Source organism: Eimeria acervulina, genomic scaffold (genome assembly GCF_000499425.1).
Source record: "Eimeria acervulina Houghton genomic scaffold, Eah_scaff340, whole genome shotgun sequence".
In the NCBI taxonomy this organism is placed as follows: Eukaryota; Apicomplexa; class Conoidasida; order Eucoccidiorida; family Eimeriidae; genus Eimeria; species Eimeria acervulina.
The window spans coordinates 15,094-33,833 of record NW_013549869.1 but is presented as its reverse complement, the minus strand read 5'-3'; the positions used below and the strand labels follow the sequence as shown (position 1 = coordinate 33,833).

At 47.1% G+C, this 18,740-nt stretch overlaps 2 protein-coding genes across 2 annotated transcripts; both read right to left on the bottom strand.

The window, feature by feature from the left end:
- Positions 1-1,693: 1,693 nt before the first annotated feature.
- EAH_00033890 (zinc finger (CCCH type) protein, putative) lies at positions 1,694-4,713 on the bottom strand (the record flags this gene model as incomplete). Its single annotated transcript, XM_013395844.1, has 3 exons — positions 1,694-2,557; positions 2,851-4,103; positions 4,626-4,713. The coding sequence occupies 3 exons, from the start codon at positions 4,711-4,713 to the stop codon at positions 1,694-1,696; spliced, it is 2,205 nt and encodes a 734-aa protein (XP_013251298.1).
- Positions 4,714-11,150: 6,437 nt separating this feature from the next.
- EAH_00033880 (dual-specificity phosphatase, catalytic domain-containing protein, putative) lies at positions 11,151-16,725 on the bottom strand (the record flags this gene model as incomplete). Its single annotated transcript, XM_013395843.1, has 7 exons — positions 11,151-12,303; positions 12,868-12,941; positions 13,191-13,244; positions 13,628-13,702; positions 13,983-15,692; positions 16,209-16,251; positions 16,721-16,725. 7 exons carry the CDS (start codon positions 16,723-16,725, stop codon positions 11,151-11,153), a joined length of 3,114 nt encoding a protein of 1,037 aa, XP_013251297.1.
- Positions 16,726-18,740: the final 2,015 nt, after the last annotated feature.

Here is an 18,740-nt window from a genome sequence, read left to right as displayed (position 1 = left end):
CAATCGCAAAGAAACACAAAGGCACGTTATGCATGCATGTAAATATATATATATATATATATATATATATATGCTGGCGTGTATGTATATTTATATTTGTGTATATATATATATATATATTCACTTGCTTATAATGTAAAACCAAAAGAGTGCACGTGCACTGCAGCACTCCAACTTGCCGCTGTTTACATTAAGGAAAAGAAAGAAAGGAAGAAAGGAGATATTTATTTATATATAACAGAAGCATCATTATGATATGCATGCGTGCAGGCAGCGTCGCCTCTAGCTAGCGCTAGAGGCTGTAGAAGCCCCATACAGAGACATCTACTCCCTTTGCTGCAGCAGCAAAAAAAAGACTGAGAAAAGTAATATACAGTAAATTCAACAACACGCAGCAGCAGACTCCTGCGCGGGGCTGTTGTTGTCTTCAGCTCCTCCCCCTTTGGGGTGTATACGCAGCTCTTAATACTCCTTTCCTTTTATTATCTCCTGGCGTGAATATTATTATATAACTCCTGCATTTTAAAGGGCCTGCCCTTTCCCTCTACCGGCTGTACGCACAGACAGCCGCCGCCTTCATTCCCAAAGACAACCAGCTGCATGCATGCATGCATGCATGCATGCAGCAGCAGCAAAGGCACGATGCTGCTGCTCTGCTGCTGCAGAAAGGAAAGGGAGACAGCGGCTTTTTGGGGGTTTCCCAGCCGCTGAGGAGACAGGTGGCGATAAAGGACCAGCAGCAGCAGCCGCAGCAGCAGCAGCGGCATGTGCCCCTCATAATAAAGCCCTATAAACATAATCAACACCTGCTATATAAACCCCAAAAGAAGAAACACTTAAACCCACATTGTGCTGCATTCATAGAGAGGCTTCTATCTCTCCTCTCCCACCTGTCCCCTCCCCTATTACCCACCCTTTAAAGTTTAGGGTTTAGGGTTTAGGGTTTAGCACTTGAACCAACAGCGCAGTTACCAGCCCTTTCACTCAAAGCTGCTGAGCCAACTATTGAATGCCGCATCATCTCCGTCTTCGTCCCGGCTCTTCTTATATTGCAGCAGCAACAGCAGCAGCAGCAGCATCTGCAGAAGCTGCTGCACCTGCAGCAGCAACAGCACCTGCTGCAGCAGCAACCGCTGCAGGTCGGACCGCTGCAGGACCTGCTGCTGCTGCATCATACAGTGGTAAGAGCAGCAGCGCTCCCGAGAGGCACAGCAGCAACCGAGTGAGGGGCCCCTCGCTTCTTGCTGCTGCTGCAGCAGCTGCCGCAGACAGAGGAAGAGTGTCCTCCCTTAATTGTCTCCTGCGTCTGGCTGCGCTGCACGCACTGTCTCTTGCTGTGCATGCAAGAAACAAGAAAAAACAGGCTGCTGCTACATCAAGCCCCAAGACTTGTTGTTGCACATAATGCATGTGGATGCATGCGCAGCCTGTGGTGTATTACATATCCTCCAGCAGCACTTTTGCTGCTGCTGTTTGCTGCTGCAGCAGCAACTGCTGCAGCAGATGCTGCAGCAGTCATTACCCGAGGTGCCCCCCTGCGGTAGGAGGAGCTCCTGTCTCCTCCGTGTCTCTCTGCTGCTGAGCACCATCTATCTTCTGCTTGACTCTGTTGTCTCTTCTGTGTCTCTTCCCCCTTCCTCACTGCGAAGGCGCCACTTCAGGAGCAGCAGCAGCATCAGCGAGTCTAGGGTATCTAGACAGCCAGCCAATGAAGGCCTACACGCGTAGGTAGATGTGCTGATGATGAAGCACACCCTTGAGTTTCTGTCTCCTCAGGCTGAGGAGACAGCTGCTCTTCTTTAACCTCTAGAGGGGACTGCTGTTCTGCAGGTGGTTGTCTCTTCTCTGTCTCTTCTTCGGTTCGTCTGTTAGCTGCTTCTTCTATCCCTGGCCCCTCCTGATCCTGTACGAGTTTCAAGAGAGACATTAGACAAGAGACCCACCGCTTACTCTCTTCACTGTCTCCTTCTACTCCGCTGTCTCCGTAGCCAAGCCCCTGCAGCTCAGGCATAGGTAGCAGCGTGCTCTCTTCCTCTCCCTCCCAGCGCTCCTCAGTTGCAGCAGCTGCTGCTGCGGCTGTCTCCTGACCCTCGCTGTCACCTCGCTCCGGGCTGCGCACCTCCTGCCAAGACTGCACCGCAGCAGCAGCAGCAGCAGCTGCTGCTGCAGCTGCAGCTGCAGATCTCCACGGCCCCCCGCCAACGCCATCAGGGGAGACCTCCTCGTCTTCCCCTTCTCCCTTTGCTGCTGCTGCTGCTAGTGGGTCATCGTCGTCTGCAGCAAACCTCACAAAGGCATGTGCAGCGGGAGGAGACAGCTGCTGCTCTGTGTCCCCAGGAACAGCAGAAGAGATCGTGCTGCTACCCAAGGTGAAATCCATAGAAAAACAAGTAGAAGCAACACTACCCCCTTCTTCTTCTGCACGGCGCCCATGTCTGCTGTTCCTGCTGCTGCTGATGTTGCTGCTGCTCGTGCTGCTGCCCCCGCTGCTGCTGCTGCTGCTGCTATCACCCTCCAAAAAGCTTCCCTTCACGCCACACTCACCAAGAGCAGCAACCTGAAAACGAAAACAGAAACACAATCATAAAGACAATACATAGCAGGTCAACAGCAGACAGAAGCAGGAGCAGCAGCAGCAGCAGCAGCAGCAGCAGCACCAACTGATGCAGATGCTTGGCCTGCTTCAGCAGCAGCAGCATCATCATTAGCAGTAATATCAAAAGCCTCCGCAGCAGCAGCAGCGGCAACACCAGCAGCACCAGCAGTGCCAACAGCAGCAGCAGCAGCAGCAGGAACAGCAGCAGCAGCAGCATTTGCATGCGAATCGTTCTACTGTCTATAGTCGCATACTCTCTCCCAGGGAGTGCTGTGTAGTTCCGGTGTGGGTACGAGGGAAGGCCCAGAGTTAAGGGAGAGGCTGATAGCTGCTGCTGCTGCAGCTGCAGCAGCTGCTGCTGCATTTCCTTGGTTGCTGCTGCCTGTGTTACCCCAGGAGGAGGCCTTAGGGCTTCCTGTCTCTTCGTCTCCTTTGCCCTGTACCTGCTGCATGCAGCTGGGGCCCCACAGATCGCTACTCGCTCCCCAGAGGGCCCCTCCCACTTGCTCTACGCATGCATCAGCAGCAAGGGGGCCCCCCAGCTGTCTCTCGTCTTCCAGCTGTCTGTCTCCTGTTGCTGGCTGTCTCTCTCTGCTTGCGTCGGCTGCCCTAAACAATTCCTCTTGGGGGCCCCCTCCTGTAGACAGAAACGCTTCATAATCTACGTTGCAGGAGGCAGAAAGAGGGGCCCCCAAGGGAACGAATGGGGTGTCTCCGCAGCAAGCAGCAGCAGCAGCAGCTGCTGCTGCTGCAGCAGCAGCAGAGCCCCCAACTGGACCCCAGCAGGCATCCCCACACTCTCCCTGAAGCACTTGCTGCTGCACTTGCTGCTGCACTTGCTGCTGCTTGGTGGGGGCAAAACCCTGTAGGGATCGCCTTAGAGGTATCTGCTCCAGTGCGCTGTCTGTAGGGACGAGGAGGCCCGGCCTCAAGAAAATATCTGCTGTCTCTCTCTCTCTCTTTGTCTGCGAAGGAGACAGCTTGCTGCTGCTGCTGCTGTTGCGCTTAAGGCCGCCCCGGGGCTCCTGAGAGACTGCTGTTGCTGCTGCTCGCTCTCGCTGCGCCTCTGCCAAGTGCAGCAGCCCCCCGTACAGCAACCCAAGGTTCTCTGCAGCCAAGGGGGGCCCCCTGCTGCTGCTGCTGCTGCTGCTGTTGCTGCTGCCTTCGGGTCCCCACAAAGCCTCTAGCCCCACAAGCGAGGGTGTGGGGCCCTGCTCAGCAGCAGGAGTCGGCCCCCTTTCTGCAAGGCGCCTCACAACGCGCTGCAGCAGCAGCCCGACATCATCAGGAGGTGTTGGGTTGCTGCTGTTCCCCCCACCTGCTGCTGCTGCTGCTGCTGCTGCTGCTGCTGCTGCGGATGCCGCTGCTGCTGATGCTCCTGCTGTCCCTCCCCCAGCCCCCTCCAGAGCCCCTGAAGCACTCGCTAAAGGGAGACGCTGTCTCCTTCTGCGGCCGTTTTTGTTTGGAAGCAACTCCACCAAACTCACTCCAGGGTAATTCACAGGCACTGGTGTACACACACACAACAAAAAACAGACAGAAGCATGCATGCATGCATGCAAAGAGACAGATGCATGCATGCATGCATGCATGCATGGTGTGATTGGGCATGCATGCATGCAAATGCATGCAAATGCATGCGTGCATGCAGGCAGGTGCGTAAACGCATGCATGTGTGCATCCACGGGGCTGGAGAGATGCATTCACGGGGACCTGCATGCACGCTCTATGTGGGGCTTCCTGTCTGTACACTCCATCTCGTAGCGGTGTCTCCTTTTGTCTGTCTCCTTCAACACCTCCTACTACCGTTTGCTTAAGTGCTCTGTTTATGCTCTTCCCTCTGCCTCTGCCTCTGCTGCTGCTGCTGCTCTCTCTCTCTCTCTGTCTCTCTGTCTCTATCCGTCTCTCTCTCTCTCTGTCTCTCTGTCTCCGTCTGTCTCTCTCTGCCTGTCCCTCTGTCTCTATCCGTCTCTTCTCGTCTCTATATCTAGATCTGTCTTTGATTGTATTTCTTTTATATCTATCTTACCGTTTAACCCCCGTACAACCCCAAGAGAGACATGTCTTGCGCACTGTCTCCTCTCTTTTTCACCGTGGCTCTTCCAGCAGTAGTACATTCGACAGGCCCGCTGAGCAAACGCCTTACAGGGCTCCGTCTAAAGGAGACACATTAAAAGGAGACACTTAAAAGGAGACGCTTAAAAGGAGACACTTAAAAGGAGACACTTAAAAGGAGACACTGAAAAGGAGGTAGATAGAAGCAGATTGATCAGAGGATATAGATTAAGGCAAGAAGCCTTACAGGGCTCCGCCCAAAGGAGACGGTTAAAGACAGTTAAAAGGAGACGGTTAAAAGGAGACGGTCAAAAGGAGACGGTGAAAAGGAGACGGTGAAAAGGAGACAGTTAAAAAGAGACAGCTAAAAGGAGACAGTTAAAGAGAGACGGTTAAAAGGAGAGAGTTAAACGGAGACAGATACAGACAGGTAGATAGCAGGAGATACGCTGATAGAAGCAAGAGGCCCTAGAGGGCCCCTTCTAGAGGAGACGCATTAAAAGGAGACAGGTAAAAGGAGACAGTTAAAAGGAGACAGTCGAAAGGGGACAGTCGACAGCAGACAGTTAAAAGGAGACAGATAAAAAGAAGACAAAGACAGACAGATACCAAAGGAGATAGAGAGAGATACAAGCAAAGACCTCACAAGGCTCTGTCTACAGCGAGTAGTAAGCACAGAGATAAACAAATATAAACGAGCAAATACGCATGCATGCATAGACATGCAAACAAATAAAAAACAAGTACGAACATACAAACAAATAAATAAAGCGAGAAAGAAAGAGAGAGCCAGAGGCAGGGATAGAGAAACCCCAATATAAAAAAGCATCGGCAACAGCGAGACACCGCAAACAAAAACAAAGCCCTTGCATGCATGCATGCATGCATGCATGCATGCATGCATGCAGAGGATAGCCAGGGACTGGAAGGCAGTATAAGAGGAGGAGTCGAAGATCCGAGCAAAGGTAGAGAGTTTGAGCTGCATGTTATTAATTGCAGATTTTAATTGTATCTATCAATAAAAACATTTAATTAATAACTCGCTTCATTTCTCGTCTTCGTTTTATCTCCGCTCTTAAGAATGGTTGCGCTTGTGCTTCTCTTGCTTCTTCTCTTGTTGCTGCTCTTGCTGCTACTACCATTGCTGCTACTACTGCTGCTGCTGCTACTGCTGCTGTTGCTACTACCACTTCTGCTGCTGCTGTTGCTGCTGCTGGTTCTGCTGCTACTGCTGCTTCTACTGCTGTTGCTACTGCTGCTTCTATTGCTGCTCCTGCTGTTGCTTCAACTGGTGCCGCTACAGCAGCATCAGCATCATCATCACAATTATCATCACAATTATCATCACAATTATCATCATCATCATCAGCAGCACCAGCATCATCATCATCATCAGCAGCACCAGCATCAGCATCAGCATCAGCATCAGTAGCATCAGCATCACAACATCAGCATCACAACATCAGCATCAGCATCACAACATCAGCATCACAACATCAGCATCACAACATCAGCATCAGCATCAGTAGCAGCATCAAAACATCAGCATCAGCATCAGCATCAAAACATCAGCATCAGCATCAGTAGCAGCAGGAGTAGCAGCATAAGCATCAGCAGTAGTAGCAGCAGGAGCAGCAGCATCTTGAAGCTATAAAATACATGTGGCTGACCTTATAGACGAGGGGATGATAAGCAATCTCTTCAGGAGAGTGTGAGAAGGGACAGTTGACGCCTCTAGGACATTTAACTTTAATTAACCTTCCATCTTCTATTTGCAGATTTTGACAAAGAACAGGTAAATAGCGAAGAAGAGGCTGCTGTCTCTGACCTAACTCTTGTCTATCTACTCGAGACCCCGGAGGTGCATAATAAGGAGATCTTCGAGTCCACACTTGGCTGTGAGAGTACTGACATCGGCTGTACATACACCCCAATTATATCATATCAAAATACACACATATATATATATATATATATATATATATATATATATAAAGCATGTTTTTATGCATACACATCGGCTGAACATACACCCCAATTATATCTCAATAAAATTTATATATATATATATATATATATATATATATATATATGTATATATAACTCATGTTGTTATGCATCAGATATTATTTAAGTTTGTTTGTTTACTACTAATGATTATAAAACCCTATTAAAATAATAAATATAAACAAAACAAAAAATATAAACGACAAAAAGCATGCATAAGACATAAAATATAGACAAGTTAAACAAAATAAAATATAAACAACAAATAATGTAAATAAAACGTAAGACATAATATATCAATATCAACAGACAGTTTATAATAAACAACAAACAATATGGATAAGCAACAGAAGCAATATAATAAACACTAAGACAAACATAACTAAGAAAAACAAATAAATAATTATATACTCTCTAACAATATACACCTCAGATAATACTTCTTAGTCTCAGTTCTGTCCATTATTTATTAAAATAAAAAATAAGAAGTGCAAACAAACACTAAATAATACAAACAATAAACAACAAATAATTCAGATTATAAATAACAAATAATATACGCAATCTAAACAATATAAACAATATATTATATATATACAAATATATATATATATATATATATATACAACTATACACACAACAAAGATACAACCCTAAACCCTAAACCCTAAACCCTAAACCCTAAACCCTAAACCCTAAACCCTAAACCCTCGACTTACTCGTCTCCGAAGCTGCATGATCCCTGCACCAGGCGTAGGCAAGCCTTTGTCCTAAAGCGCAGAATATTGTCGTCTGTAAGAAGTGAAGCACAAGCCATGGTGTCTCTTTGAAAAGATATATAAATATAAATATAAATATATATTTATATAAATATATATATTTATATATATGTATATATACGTATACGTATATATACGTATTATTATATTTGTTTTTCTGTTTGTTTCAATGAGGGGTTCTCTACTTTGTCTGTCCTGTAGGATAAAGAAGAAGATTTATATCTTTATATTTTTGTTTATTATCATCAATTAACGCGAACAATATGCGTCATCGACGATGAACAGATACCAGCTATAGATTGCTGCTGATAAAAGCTGTTGCTGCTGCTGCTGCTTATGCTGCTGCTGCTTATGCTGCTGCTGCTTATGCTGCTGCTGCTGCTGCTGCTGATGCTGCTGCTTGTGCTGCAGCATATGATGCATGTAGTAGTGGGCCTATCTGCGGTGTACATACACCCGAGAGAGAGGAGACGCTCGCACAGCAATCTCCTCCTAAGAACCTCGATATATATTGCCCTGCTGCAGACGTTTAGCTGTAAAGCTGCTGCTCTTTATTGAGAAGCAAAATAAAAAGAAGAGGTAAAGCCCAAAGAAGAAAGATAAAGCTTATTTAACAAGATATAAAGAATATGAATAAGCTGCTGCTGCTCCGACGTTTCGATAGTGGGGTGATAGCAGCAGCAACAGCAGCAGCAGCAAAGAAGAAGTCTGTGCTGCTGCTGTTGCTGCTCGAATAAAACAAAATGCTATATTTGAACAAAGCCTTTTAAAAAGCCTAATTCATGAGTTCATAACAGTAGATACACCCCAAAAGAAAAAAGAGTTGCTCCTTAAGAGAAGCAGCTGCTGCTCACACCTATGTCTTCGCCGCTGCGTCAGCAGTACTAGCTACAGCGCTGCAGACTGTCTTGCTTTATTTTTGTCCATCTGAAGGTTTTAAAGAGGTTAATTACGTATATATACCTCTAATAAAGCTTTCAGAGCATAATAAAAAAAAGGATAAGCCCAAACAAAGACAAAGAAGACACCCCACTCCTCTGTGCCTGCCTAGCGAAGACTCAACTAGCTAGCAGACAAGATAAAGAGAAGAGGGGCCTCACAGCAGCATTAAAGGTATAACAATGATAAAGAAAGAAAAATAATCATTTATTTTTGCATTTAATCGCATAAAAAACCCTATTCTTACCCCCAGAAGCAGCATGAATCTGAAGAAAGACAAACTGCTGCTTAGAGCTGCAGCACCGCACCGCACCAGACCAGAGAGGGGGGTAGCTTGATGACATCAGTGGGGTCTTCGGGTGTATATGCAGCTTAAATATTTAAATAAATTTAATTATTATATATTAAATACACTATTTTTCTTTTTTAAACACAAACTTTAACTCTAATATATTTACACCTCATCATCCAGCTACCTCCCTAGACACCCCAAGCACCCTCCCCGTGTTCTCAGCACACGACCTTCGGGGATGATTTCTTCTACCCTTTCTGTGCTACGTATTATTGTTATTATTCAAAACAAGCAACTATAAGGGGCCTCTGATCCTCCTGGTGTACAGACAGCTGCACTGGGGGCCCCCATGATGACTACAGCCGCGCCGGGGGCTTTCACCTACACCCCACATCGATAGAAGGAGGATCGGGATCGGGATCCGGATCGGGATCGCCTCTAAGTACTCAGGGCTTGTAAGCAAACCCCTGCGACAAGCAGCTCCTTGAGGAGTTAGCCCCCTGGGCTTGATACGGTCGCTCCACAGAGAACGGGTACAGCTAGCTGCTGGTGCTGCTGCTTCTGCTGCTGCAGCTTGCTGCTGCTGCGTGATAGCAACACTCGTTGCTCTCACTTTAGCTGTATTTCTCTCTCTTTGCGTTTAAATTCATCAGTTAAAGCCACTAACGATAACGACACCGACAGAAGGCTGTGCATACACCCCAGCAAAACAAAGAAACAGCAAAGGAATAGGTCTTTATACTAGAGAGACAGCACCCATGAAAAGGGTGAGAGGAGACAGTTTAAATTCTTGAGAAGAAGGAGACACCCGATGAGCCCTGCAGCAGCAACTGTACACACGGCATACTACTGCTACAAGAGAAACCCCACACACAGACAAACAAAGCTTTAAAACATCAACCAAACGCAGCAGCTGCATGCAGAAACAAAGGAGACAGCTGCAGCAAATAGCTGCTTCTTCTGTAAGAGACACTTACTACACATATAGATGACTCTACAAAGATATACCTCTGTCGGAGGACACATCCCTACGTGCCAGGCAGCTTGCTGCTGCTGCTGCTGCTGTTGCTGCTGGTGCAGCTGCAGAAGTGGATTTGAGGTGTATGCGCAGCAGGAAAGAAAGAAGAGTGTGGGGTCTCCGGCTCTGCTTGTATCTGTCCCTGCCTTTCTTTGTGTCTTTCAATGACTGTCTCCTTTAAGAGGGCCCCCTAAAGGAGACAGTCATTAAAAGAAGGCCTGCTTAATAAAGGCCCTCCCCCTATTAATGCTGCACTCTTCTTTTTATATCTCTCTATCTCTGTCTGTTTTTCTCCGTCTATATCTCTGTCTCTGTCTTTGAGAGGGGGGCCCCCCTAAAAGGAGACAGTGAGTGGTGCTAGGGGGCCCCCCCTCTAAGGAGACAGCGCAAAAAGGAGGCTAGACCCCTAACCCCTGTAAGGAGACACTGCTGAGTGTACGGCCCCCTAAAAGGAGACACTTCTAAGAGGAGGGCCCCCTAAAGGATACAGCCATTAGAAGACGGCCTGCTTAGTAAAGACCCTTCCCTTATTAAAGTTAGACAGTGTTGAGAGGGGCCCCCAGTTAGAAGGAGACAGCAGAGACAAGACGCTTGACCCCCAACCCCTTAGAAAGGGGGCCCTGCTGAGAGGGGGTCCCCCCTAAAAGGAGACAGTTTGATAGGATGCCCCCCTAAAAGGAGACAGTGTTGATAGGGGCCCCCCTAAAAGGAGGCAGTGTTGATAGGGGGCCTCTAGCCCCGCCTGCTCCTTCTTTTAAAAGGAGACAATAGGCTCGCCTTTAGAAGGAGACAGAGGAGACAGGAGAGCATTTGGTCGGAGAATATAGAGTGTATAGAGGGGTAAGAAGAGACAGTACAGTATTATTGTCTACGGGGCGCTGCGCTTAATAGAGGCTGTGCGGAGTTGGGTTGCAGTAAGAGTAGCAGGGACCCCACAAGTAGGGCAACGTACACGCCATATGGGGGCCCCTGTAGCGGGATCGGATCCCACGTAGTTGCTTATATGCACACGAGATTGCATTGCTGCTGTTCGGAGACACTGTCTACAAACTAAACAACCGCATTTCTTAAAGGGCCTCACATCGCTCTTTATACACGAACGCCCGCAGCAAGGGGCCCTTATAAATGTCTCCTCATTAGAGGTAGAAGACTTCTCTAGCCCTTGGCTAGCGCTCCCTACAACAAACAACAACAGCAGCAACAGCAGCAGCAGCAACAGCAGCAACAGCAGCAGCAGCAACGGCAATATGCATAAAGTAATGCGAATCCAAGGCTTTAGATGATCAGAAAGCTGCAAGAGGATATCTCATGCATGCATAGAGCTGTCTGCTTGCATGCATGCATGCATGCATGCATGCATGCAGCAACATGCATGCATGGATAGAGCTGTCTGCTTGCATGCATGCATGCATGCGTGCATGCATGCAGCAACGTGCTGGAGTGTGGCTTGGGGTTGCTTTGGGGCTAGAGAGGTGTATGATGTCTCTTACTCGCTGCTTTGTTTAGCTGAGGAGGGGGTGAAGACTGAGAGAGACGGCTGGCGCTTCTGCTGCTGCTGCTGCTGCTGCTGTTTATAAAGACATCACGGGCCTCAGGTGAGGGGGCTTCACCTGGGGGTGGGAATATATCTTTTTCTTCTTCTTCGTCTTCTTCTTCTTTACTGTCTCCTTTATTGTCTTCTTCTTTACTGTCTCCTTTGTTGTCTCCTTCTTTACTGTCTCCTTTATTGTCTTCTTCTTTACTGTCTCCTTTATTGTCTCCTTTTTTGTTATCTTCTTCTTCTTCTTCTCCTTCAGATGTGGGGGCCTCTATAGGCGGGACATTGCGCAGCTCGTGATGCGCGTCTTCGACAGAAGGGCCATCTTTAAGTTGCTGCTGCTGCTGCTGCTGCTGCTGCTGCTGCTGCTGCTGGTTAGTGTCTGAGTTGAAGCTATGGAAGCTGGTGAAGAGACTAAAGGGGAAGGGGACCGAAGACTCGCGACGAGGTAATTGCTGTTCATTATTTGGGGCTGCATGCGTTGGGGTGTCTGCATTAGAAGACCCCCTAAAGAGAAAAGACGGAAGAGAGACAGCAGATTGTCTCCTTTCTGCTGCTGCAGCAGATGGTTGCTGCTTTTCTGCTGTCTCCTCTTTAGAGATCTTCTCAGGAAGAGCTGCTGTCTGTCTCCTCTCAGCAGCAGCACACTGTCTCTCGTAAGCATTTGCTGCTGCAACATCATTAAAGACATAAGCAGGTACCATCACTGTATGTCTCCTTTCTGTCTCCCCCCCCGCCTTTGCTGCTGCTTTTTGCGTGGATGCCTCATTAAAAATACACCAAGGCAAGGCCACAGTTTGTCTTCTTCCTGCTGCTGCTGCTGCTGGTTCAGCAGCAGCAGCAGCAGCAGCAGGAGAGGCTCCGTCTGATAGCTGCATAGGTATCCACACTGTCTGCTGCTCGCGAGGAAGAGTGCTCAAGCCCTTTTCTGCTGTCTCTGGTAGTGCTACGAAGACGCAAGGAGAAGGCTGCTGCGTGTTGGGGTGTACATACACCCCAGAAGTGTCTCCTTCCTCCGCCTCGCTGCATGCAGCAACAGCTGCAGAAGGACGAGGCGGTGGCTTCCGAATAGGCTTGGGCCTAAAGGAGGCACACAACAAACCCTAAAACCTAAACCCTAAACCCTAAACCCTGAATCCTAAACACTAGAGCCTATACCCTAAACCTTCAACTGTCTCCTGCCCGTTTTTTATTAAACATGAAAGGCGACAAATAAGCTGCACCATTTAGAAAGGAGACACTTCTTCTCTGCTTACGCAGGAGCAGCAGAAGGAGACAGAGACGAACGAAACAGACAAAGAAATACTACTGATGATAAACAACTAATTATCAAACTCAGTAGAACTGCAGTCTCCTTCATCTCCTTACTCCTCAGGCCCCACACACAAACCCAAGCAACAGCAAATATGCACCCCCAACACTGCCTGCATGCATGCATGCATGCACCGTTATAAGCATGCGTCTGTACATGCATGCGTGCATCCATGCATCTGTATAATGTGCATGCATGCATATCTGTACCTATGGATGAACGTATGCATACCTATGCATGCATTCATGCATGCCTACATATATTGTGCATGCGTGCATGTATGCATGCATGCATGCATGCATGCATGCATGCATTCATGGGGCTTTGCTTACGGGAGTGGGGGCGTTGTCTCCATATCATATACTTTGTCTAGGAGGGCGGCAATGCGCATCTGTAGGTCTTTAGACTGCTCACCCCACAACAAGAACAGCAGCAACAGCAATAGCAGCAGCAGCAGCAGCAGCAGCAATGACAGCAAGAAGAACAGCAGCACCATTGAGTGTAGCACGTATATCGTTTGCCTGCTGGGGCTGTCTCTGTCTCTGTCTCTTCCGGAGGGGAGCAGATGAGATGAAGAAGAGATTGTCTTATTATTATGATTATATTATTGTTAAATTTAATTGTCTCCTTCTTGCTGCTGCAGCAGCAAACGCACCCTGCCATAGTAAGCCAGACGAGCCCGTTGCGCCTTGCGGTTGTTTGCTTCCACCTGCAGCAGCAGCAACAGCAGCAGCAACAGCAGCAGCAACAACAGCAGCAGCAGCAACAACAACAACAGCAGCAGCAGCAGACACACGAAATGCTGCTTTTTATCAAGTTAGGCCTCCTTAAATTCTTCTCCAGGTGTCTCCTCAACTTTTTGGTGTCTCCCTCGTGGCCTTGCTGTCTCCGTGGCTTCGTTTTGTGTCTCTTTTTGTCTCTACTCTGTTTCTTTTTATCTATTTAATGTCTCCTTTTGTCTCTATGCTGTCTCCTTCTGTCTCCTTTTGTCTCTACGCTGTCTCTTTGTCTCTATACTGTCTCCTTTAGTGTCTCCTTTTGTCTCCTTTTGTCTCCTTTTGTCTGTCTCCTTTAGCTGTTTCCCCGGCGCACCTCTTTGTACGCCAGCGCATACGTGGTCTCCAATTTATCTAAGCGAATTGAGGCCTTCATCATCGCCTCGTGTACCTGTGCATACACCCCAGGTGTATATACACCCCAGTATAATCAGCAAACAAAGATATGGGTGTATATACACCTCAATAGACAAGAAACAAATAGCACAAACACACGTAACGGGCTGGCAGCGCAAAGCAAAGCAACAGCAACAGCAACAGCAGCAGCAGCAGCCGCAAGGACAGCAGCAGTAACGGGAAGACACAGCAACAGCAGCAGGAAAGCTATGCAACAGCAGGAAGACAGCAGCAGCAGCAGCAGCAACAGCAGCAGCAACTAAGGTTGAGAGTACTCTTCGTGCTAGTTGCTGTCTCTTTTCTTTTGCTTCTTTTGTCTCCAAGCTGAGGCGGTTGATAAGAGCTTGTAGTGTCTCCTTGTCTTCGCTGGGGGCCTCTGGCTGCACAGAGGGCATTGTCTGTCTCCTTTGTGTCTCCTCCTCTGGAGGCTGCTTCGGTGTACGTGAGCGGCTGAGCCTCTTCAGCAGCTGCATCAGGGGCCCCTGCTTCTCCTTCTTTGCTTCTGTCTCTTCTTGCTGCTCTCGAGCTGTCTCCTCTCTCTCTTGGGAGCCCCCCTTTACCTTGAGGCCCGCACCAGAGGCATTGCTGCCTCTCTTCTCTATCTTATCAGGTGTCTCCTTTTCGTTTCTGCTCTCTGTCTCTTCCTGGGGGCCCCCCTCTTCCTCCTGGGGGCCCCCCTCTTCCTCCTGGGGGCCCCCCTCATCCTCCTGGGGGCCCCCCTCGTCCTGGGGGCCCTCCTCTTCCTGACTCCTAGATTGCTTTTCTTCTTTTTCTAGTTCTTCTGTCTGACTGTGCTGGCTTTCATCTTTAATTAAAGGAGACACTTTTTTATCGGTTTGTTTGGGGGGCTCTTCCTTTTGTTTTTTGTCTCCTTCTTTGCTGCTACGGGGGCCCCCCTTTGAGCGATCATTAGGGGCCCCCCGACGCCCCTCAGAGCGAAGTGTCTCCCCTCTTTGAAGGGCCCTCCGTGTCTCTGAAGGGAGACGCCCTAGTTGTTCTTCAAAGTCTGCTGCTCTCTTCTCTGCTGTCTCTACTCTCTTCTCTAGAGCTTCCTTCTCATGCCTAAGCCCTGACACCTCACGCCGCAGGGCCTCAAAAGCCTCTGCTGCTGGTGATGCTGCTCGTTTTGCTGCTTCTGATGCTTCAGAAGGGGGCCCCCCTGTCTCCTTCTCCTTCTCTTCTTCTTTAGGGGCCTCCTTTGTTTCCTTCTCCTTCTCTTCTTTCTTAGGGGCCTCCCCTGTCTCCTTCTCCTTCTCTGCATCTTTAGGGGCCCCCTTTGTCTCTTTATCCTTCTCCCCATCCTTGGGGGCCCCCTTTGTCTCCTTCTCCTTCTCCTTCTCCTTGTCTCCTTCTTTAGGGGCCCCTCCACTCTTCTGTTTCTTTACATCTTTAGGGGCCCCCTCTGTCTCCTTCTCCTTCTCTTCATCCTTAGGGGCCTCCTTTGTCTCCTTATCTTTCTCTGCATCTTTAGGGGCCCCCTCTGTTTCTTTATCTTTATCTCCGTCTTTGGGGGTCTCCTTTGTCTCTTTATCTTTTTCTTCATCCTTGGGGGCCTCCTTTGTCTCTTTATCTTTCTCTGCATCTTTAGAGGCCCCCTCACTCTTCTTATCTTTGTCTCCTTCTTTAGGGGCCCCCTCTGTCTCCTTCTCCTTCTCTTCATCCTTAGGGGCCTCCTTTGTCTCTTTATCTTTTTCTGCATCCTTGGGGGTCTCCTTTGTCTCCTTATCTTTCTCTGCATCTTTAGGGCCCCCCTCTACCTCTTTATCTTTGTCTCCTTCTTTAGGGGCCCCCTCTGTCTCCTTGTCTTTATCTCCTTCTTTGGGGGCCCCGTCTGTCTCCTTCTCCTTCTCTTCATCCTTAGGCGTCTCCTTTGTCTCTTTATCTTTTTCTGCATCCTTAGGGGCCCCTTCTACCTCTTTATCTTTGTCTCCTTCTTTAGGGGCTTTCTTTGTCTCTTTATCTTTATCTGCATCTTTAGGGGCCTCCTGGAGGAGACAGAAGGAGACACATAAGAAAGAGAAGAGGGGCTCTTCATAAGAACAGCATCTCTATAAAGAGCAATCTGCTGATACTACTATCAAACCCTTTATATATATATAATATTTATATATATATATATATATATTTATATACTTATTTATATTCGCAGCTCTTCCTAAAAGTGAGTAAGCGCAGCAGCTGCAGCAACAGCAGCAGCAATAGCAGCAAGAGCAGCCACCATAGCAGCAGTAGCAGCAGCAGGAACACTACGTGCGGCGGCAGCAGCAGCAGCATCATCATCAACAGCAGCAGTAGCAGCAGTAATAGCAGCCACCATAGCAGCAATAGCAGCAGCCGTAGCAGCAGCAGCAGTTGCTGCTGCCCCGTAGTTTTGCAGTTGTATTCCTAAACCCTAAACCCTAAACTCTTGTGGAGACACCTGGTTGGGGTGTATCCTGTGTAACCCTAAACCCTAAACCCTAAACCCTAAACCCTAAACCCTCAGAAAAACAGTGACACACCTTCTTGTGTGGGGGCTTCACCCCGATCTTCTTTCCTAAGCAACTGAATAAAAGAAACAAAAATTAACAAATAAATTAAGAATTAAAAACTATAAACAAATCGACAACAAATAATCATATTAAGAACATAATAAACAAAATAAACAGAGAGAAAGAGACAGAAGAAGAGACAGAGAGACAGAGGGACATGTATATATATATATATATATATAGATATATATATCAGCAGAAACAGAAATATATATATATATATACATATATATATATATATATATATATACTAGCGAGAGAGGGGGGGGAGAGACGAAGACAGAGACAGCAACAAAGAAAGGAGAGACAAACAAAGACAGAGACAGAGAGACAGAGATATAACGAGAAGCAAACATAGACAGAGACAGAGAGACAGAAGAAGAAACAGAGGCAGATAATATATAAACAAAAGGAGACAGACAGAAGGAGACAGACAGAAGGAGACAGTTAGAAGGAGACAAACAAAACAAAAACAAACTTACGACATAGTCTCTTCCTATTGGGGGGCCCTGGGGGCCCTCTACAAAAAACCCTCAGCTGTCTTTAAATAGTAGCGCTGCACCCATGTGGAGGTGCCTATACACCTGAATTCCTTGTTATCTGCACCGCCTTCCTATCTAAACCCTAAACCCTAAACCCTAAACCCTAAACCCTTATTCAGGGGAAGCGGGGAGAGGCCCTTCGTGGGGGGCCCCCGGGCCCTCCTTAGCCACAGAAGCCAAACAGTAGGGGCCCTTTGGGGGCCCCTGGGGGCCCCTAAGGCACTGAAAAGAGAGGGGGCCCCTAAACCGTAAACCCTAAACCCTAAACCCTAAACCCTAAACTCTCGAGCCTGGGGTAGGAAGGGAGATCTGTTTTTAAAGGCCTGCTACAGCTGAGGAAGGAGATACAAGAGAAGCGCATGCGTTGCTGATGAGTTTAAACAGACAGCTAACTGCTGCTGTTGCTGCTGTTGCTGCTGCTGCTGCTGCTGCTGCTGCTGCTGCTGCTGCAGCGTCGAGATTCGCGGAAGCGATGGCGGCTGAAGCCTTTCTGTCCTGCTGCGCTGCAGTTTGCTGCTAGAGGCAAATAGTAAGGGAGTTGAGGGTTTATTGAGGCGTACATACACCTGAATTAAACAACCTGCTGCTGCTGCTGCTGCTGCAGCAGCTGCTGCTGCTGCTGCTGCTGCTACTGCTGCTGCCCTCGAGCCTGAGGGCTCGACGGCCTGCAGCCGAACGCCCGAAGTCGGCAGCAGTCTTGAGTTGTATGTTTTTCTTGTTTTTTTCTTTTATTTATTTGTTTTACAAACAAATAATAATTAATTATAATGTACAAAACAATATTATTCATTATTTCCTCTATCAAACGATCCCTCATCAGCTTCTGCTGCTGCTGCAGCAGCAGCAGCAACAGCAGCAACAGCAGCAGCAGCAGCAGGCAGCGTTTCAGGAGCAGGGCCAGTGGGTAGTCCCTAGGGGCTTCCTTCTGTCTATTCTTTGAAGTAATTGTTTAATTTAATTAAAATATATAAATAATATTATTATATTATTTGTTTTTATATGCACATACATGCAAAAATGCTGCTTTAAGCCTCTATGAAACAGAGCGCTAGCGGTGTTGCTGTCGGCGCAACCACACCTTCACCTATTCAATCTTTTTAATATTATTTCACATCTACTTCTGTTTATTATTTGTCTTTGTTCAATTGTATTTATTTAATAAAGGAGTCAATAAAGACAGAGAGCAGCTACAGCAGTACCTACGCCTCAACCTGCCTCCTAGGCCTGCGCATCGATATGCTTACAGCAGCTGCAGCAACAGCAACAGCAACAATAGCAGCAACAACAGCAGCAGCAGCAACAGCTGGGCAAACAGGCTCTACCTCCCTTTACTATCTGCCCTTAGATCTGTCTCTGAGTGCAGCAGAAAGAGAGACAAAGCCCGAGACGCTATTTATATACACCTTATCTTAATCAAACTCTTATAGTCTCAGGTGTATGTACACCTCAACTTAATACAACCAACTGTCTCCTTTACCCCTGTGGGGCCTTCTCTCTCCCGTTCAAAGCAAACTGCTTTTGTCGCTGCGTAAGATTGCGGATGTATATTCATTGACAAATATATATATATATATATAATATATATATATATATATTTATATTGTATGACAGACAGATAGATAGAAACACTATACATACAAGATATGCATATGCAATCTATGCATATACATATAATTTACATATATAAAGTATACATATGTATACATTATATATACTATATATATTATATACATTATACATTATATATATATATATATATTTATATAATATATAATATATATATTATATATTATATATTTTTACAGAAGATAAGTAGTTAGCAAGGCTGAAAACATCCCTGTGATAAACGCACATCGCATGCATGCAATATACGCACTCTGCACAATTTATATTAATCTATACTAACAGTATCATTTATATATATATATATATATATATTATAAATATATATATATATTAT